The 4,251-nt window shown below is 47.6% G+C and overlaps 1 protein-coding gene across 1 annotated transcript; it reads right to left on the minus strand.

The window, feature by feature from the left end:
• Window positions 1-543: 543 nt before the first annotated feature.
• Window positions 544-3,122, minus strand: LOC115356314 (stonustoxin subunit beta-like). Its single transcript, XM_030047430.1, has 2 exons — window positions 3,084-3,122; window positions 544-1,547 (listed from the first exon to the last, which is right to left on the minus strand). Exon 2 carries the CDS (start codon window positions 1,522-1,524, stop codon window positions 1,015-1,017), a length of 510 nt encoding a protein of 169 aa, XP_029903290.1. The 5' UTR covers window positions 1,525-1,547; window positions 3,084-3,122; the 3' UTR covers window positions 544-1,014.
• Window positions 3,123-4,251: the final 1,129 nt, after the last annotated feature.

Here is a 4,251-nt window from a genome sequence, read left to right on the forward strand (position 1 = left end):
AAATACCTTTTTTGGAAAAATACTTTTTATATGGACAAAATCTTGTTTGCATAAAAAAAAAGCCACCGGTCAGCATCAGGCGGGCCGGTCGCGGCACCGGCTTGATGCTTACAGGCGCCGCGCCCACCCGGTCAGGTCTGCCGGATCTGACAGGTGAGCGGCGCACACATACTGCCATCCTCTCATTATAAATCAACTTTTGTTCATACGCGGCTGCAGCAGCACAACGGACAGTGACACAGACAACATGGTTGATTATTGACTGCGCAATGCGGCCATTCGCCGGTAATCGCGGCATCAGGCGAGCCTACCTACTGGTTTATATGCAAGCACAATACATGTGTATTTGCTTAGACCCCAATATTAGACGAGGGCGTTTTTTCAGGGCATTTTCAATGGAAAAAATATTGTCTTATATTCAGATGAATACGGTAATAGAAAGCGAGGATGATTTTTTTTTTTTTTTTTTTTTTTTTTTTTTTTTTGCGCTCATGCCGCCCCCCACGTGACATGAAAATATGCCGCCCCGGGCGGCTGCCCGCTTCGCCCGTGCCTAAAACCGCTACTGGGGTTACCGCACAGCTTTACTTAGTATTTCTCAAAATCAACTCACAAACAACCAGCGTGGTTGGAGGAGAGGCTGGTGGTGGCGTGTGGGACTCTGGTGAGGGAGCAGGTGGACCGAGGGATGACCCAGGGGCTTGATGCTCTGTGGCGCCGCTGGCCGCTCTCCACGACTCCCATGGACTCCCACAGCTGCGCTCAGTTCAGGCCCATTCATGTGGGGGTGGGGTTTATGGGATACTCATGTTTCCCAAGAGGAAGACGCACATGAACGCCACACTCAAGTTGTACAATCAAGTTGGGTAAATCAGGTTTTTACATGAAGCAACAACTGTTTACTGTGTGTGTGTGCATGTGTGTGTGTGTGTGTGTGTGTGTGGAGCTATCATGTCAGCAGATGTCTTTGATCAGCAGTGTGAGTGTTTCTCCACAGGAGGCGACTTTCACTCCTCAAATGTCACACAGAGACACCGAGCAGCCAGATTCCCAAATCCTGAACCCCGGGTACAGAGGCTCAGTGAAGGTGCAGTTGAAGGTGTGGAGGTGGATCAGTGTGTCAGAGGAGACGCTGTAGAAGGACAGAGAGCCAGCAGGCCAGTCCAGATACACTGCCACTCTGTTAGAGGGGGAGCGGACGGGAATGGCTGTTCTGATGTTGTTGTGCCAGGCAGAGAAACCACCACCATCATAGCCGGTCAGATTCCAGGACTTGTCATTATATCCAAGAACACAATCATCTCTGCTCCCTTTCCTGTTGATTCCTCTGTAAGTCACCGCCATAGAAACCTCTCCCTTCCACTCGACCTCCCAGTAGCAGCGACCAGTCAGAGCATCTTGACACAGGATCTGTCTCCATTTGTCAAACCTCTCTGGGTGATCAGGATATGGCTCCTCCTCTTTCATCCATGTCACCTTCCTGTTGTCCTCAGACGGGACGAGGTTTCTGTTCGCTGTGTTCATGTCCAGTTTGACTTCACAGGAATCTGATGGAGAGAACAAGACACAATACAGAAACGGGTATATGTTTATTATCTGTTGATTCATTAATAGTTTGATTTGCATTTCCCCATCCAGCGCCCCCTTGTGGAAACAGCAAAGTGTCTTTCGTCCCTCTGAGCTCCATGGGCGTGTTGCTTAGTGTTGCTGCGTTGCTGTCCTGAGGCAGTTGAAAGTGACTGAGCAACAAACAGCAGCTCTGAAGTCAGTGCTGCAGGTTTCTCTGCTATCTGAAGCTCATTATCAAGACACTAATGGTGGCCTACATAGGGGGCGCTGGCGAGCGTCCGCTCTGCTTGTTCCATACACAGGGATGCTGCTTCACCTCAGGGAGCTCAGATGGAGTCCTGCTGTTGAGGTCTGAATATTTAAATCTAGCAGTGAATTTTATATGAGCAACCACACAAAGTTGAATGGTGGTCAACTGGACTTGTCTGCAGATTTTTGAAGACGTTTCACTTCTCATCCAGGAACCTCTTCAGTTCTGACAGACTGGTGTGGACGTTCTCCAGGTCATCGGCTCATTAGTGCCCCTCCCTGTTGTAACAACCATCTTGAAGGTGAACGAGGGTGGTTAGGGTCACCTGGCTCAAGGTTTGAACATGGGTCATTAGGGTCACCTGACTGCAGGGTCAGAAGGGGTCAAGAGTGAATGGTTGAACTTCCAGGGAAGGGCTGGCAGGACAGTGTTGTAGATCGGACATAGGTGGTGTATGACACCTCCTCCTCTGTTGAGAGATTGTTTCTCTGTCTTGACAGAGATTGCTTCCTTCACTGCTCTTTCAAATTATCTGTCCCTCCTATCCAAGATATGAACATTATTGTCTTCGAAGGCGTGTCCTGACGCTTAAGACGTCCCCACACAGGTTAAACATCTGGGACTCCCCACCAGTCTGTCAGAACTGAGGAAGCCTCTTGGATGAGAAGTGAAACATCTTTGAGAATCAACAAACAAGTCCAACTGACCTTGATTCAACTCCATTTGGAAAACCATGACTTGGACTGAGAACCTTCTGTGGACTGCTGTATTAATACAGCAGTTGCTGTATAAAACAGCCGCTGTTTTATATGATATGTCATTACAGCGACTCACTTCCCCCTCTACTGAAATGATGACTGTAGAACTTCTCTATGGATTATGGATGACATGTGAAGTGTGGTCCCATTTTCTAAGAAAAAAGATTTCAACCACAACCCCAGCCCCCTCCTGAAGAGCCCCTTCTCAGTTGAGGGCACTCTGAAACTGAGTTGGGATTTGCCCTTCATGTGAGTGTCTTAACTGTTTTGAGAGTACAGACCTGAATTTGGAGAAATGTGTAAAAATAAAAAGGGAAAATGTGTAACTATTAAAGGAATAAGAACCAAATAAGCAATAAGCACAATCATTGAGCATCAAATGTGATTTTGTTTGGTTCAACAGGTAAAAGCAGCTGAGAACAAGCAGCAGAAACTGCAGCTGCAGCATCTAAACAGCTGAATGTTTGCTGCTTTGTGTTCAGGAGTCAAACTAAATCCACACTTACACTTCCTCAGACCTGGTTTCAACCACTGCTCTCCACCATGGTCCATCCTGGAGGAAGAAACAGAGTCAGAGCAGCAGATTCTCTTTGAGGATGGAAACATGGGCAGTAAATAACCTTCCCTATGAAGGATTTAGCAGACCACGTCACTCATATCCACCATTCAATATGAAACAATACTCCTCAGCCCTCTATAAGACATTGTGTGTCTCTCCATACCTGAGAGCCTCCAGTCTCCAGGTTGGATCCTCCAGTCCAGCAGAGAGCAGCTTCACTCCTGAGTCTCCTGGATGATTGTAGCTCAGGTCCAGCTCTCTCAGATGGGAGGGGTTGGAGCTCAGAGCTGAGGCCAGAGAAGCACAGCCTTCCTGTGTGAGCAGACAGCCTGACAGCCTGCACACCATCACAAACACAATCAGTCCACCACATCATCTGCTTTGTGTTTTCACAAAAACCTACACAGGTTAGGAATCTGATCAGTGACATGAAGCTGTATGGAAATCAGGATTGAACTGGTCATGTGTTGAGCAGGTTGAGGAATCTTGACCTGAGAGTCTCCAGTCTGCAGTGTGGACTCTCCAGTCCAGCAGAGAGCAGCTTCACTCCTGAATCCTGCAGCTGGTTGTTACTCAGGTCCAGCTCTCTCAGACTAGAGGACTGGGAGCTGAGAACTGAGGCCAGAGCTGCACAGCTTCTCTCTGACAGATTACACACACTCAGCCTAAAGAGGAAGTAGAGATGAAAACAAAAATATTAAACTTAGTTTTTCTCTTGTGGAGAAAACAATATGTTATGTGGTAAATATATTGAGTTATCTATGAACCTACACAGATTTCCTGGAGGCTTTGACCAGTGGCAGCAGCCCCAGAAGAGCCTTGTCTGAAGCAGAGTATTTCTTCAGGTCAAACACCTCCAGATCTTCTTCTGATGTCAGTAAGATGAAGACCAGAGCTGACCACTGAGCAGGGGACAGTTTGTCTGTGGAGAGACGTCCTGAGCTCAGGTACTGTTGGATCTCCTCCACTAGAGAATCATCATTCAGCTCATTCAGACAGTGGAACAGGTTAATGCTTCTCTCTGGAGAGGAACTGTCCTTGATCTTCTTCTTGATGAACTGGACTGTTTCCTGATTGGTCTGTGAGCTACTTCCTGTTGGTGTCAGCAGGCCTTG

The sequence above is a fragment of the Myripristis murdjan genome, chromosome 24, assembly GCF_902150065.1.
Source record: "Myripristis murdjan chromosome 24, fMyrMur1.1, whole genome shotgun sequence".
NCBI lineage: Eukaryota > Metazoa > Chordata > Actinopteri > Holocentriformes > Holocentridae > Myripristis > Myripristis murdjan.

What these genes read in the sequence shown, in the direction of transcription:
- LOC115356314 (XM_030047430.1), bottom strand. Translation starts at nt 1,524, where the DNA reads ATGAACACAGCGAACAGAAACCTCGTCCCGTCTGAGGACAACAGGAAG.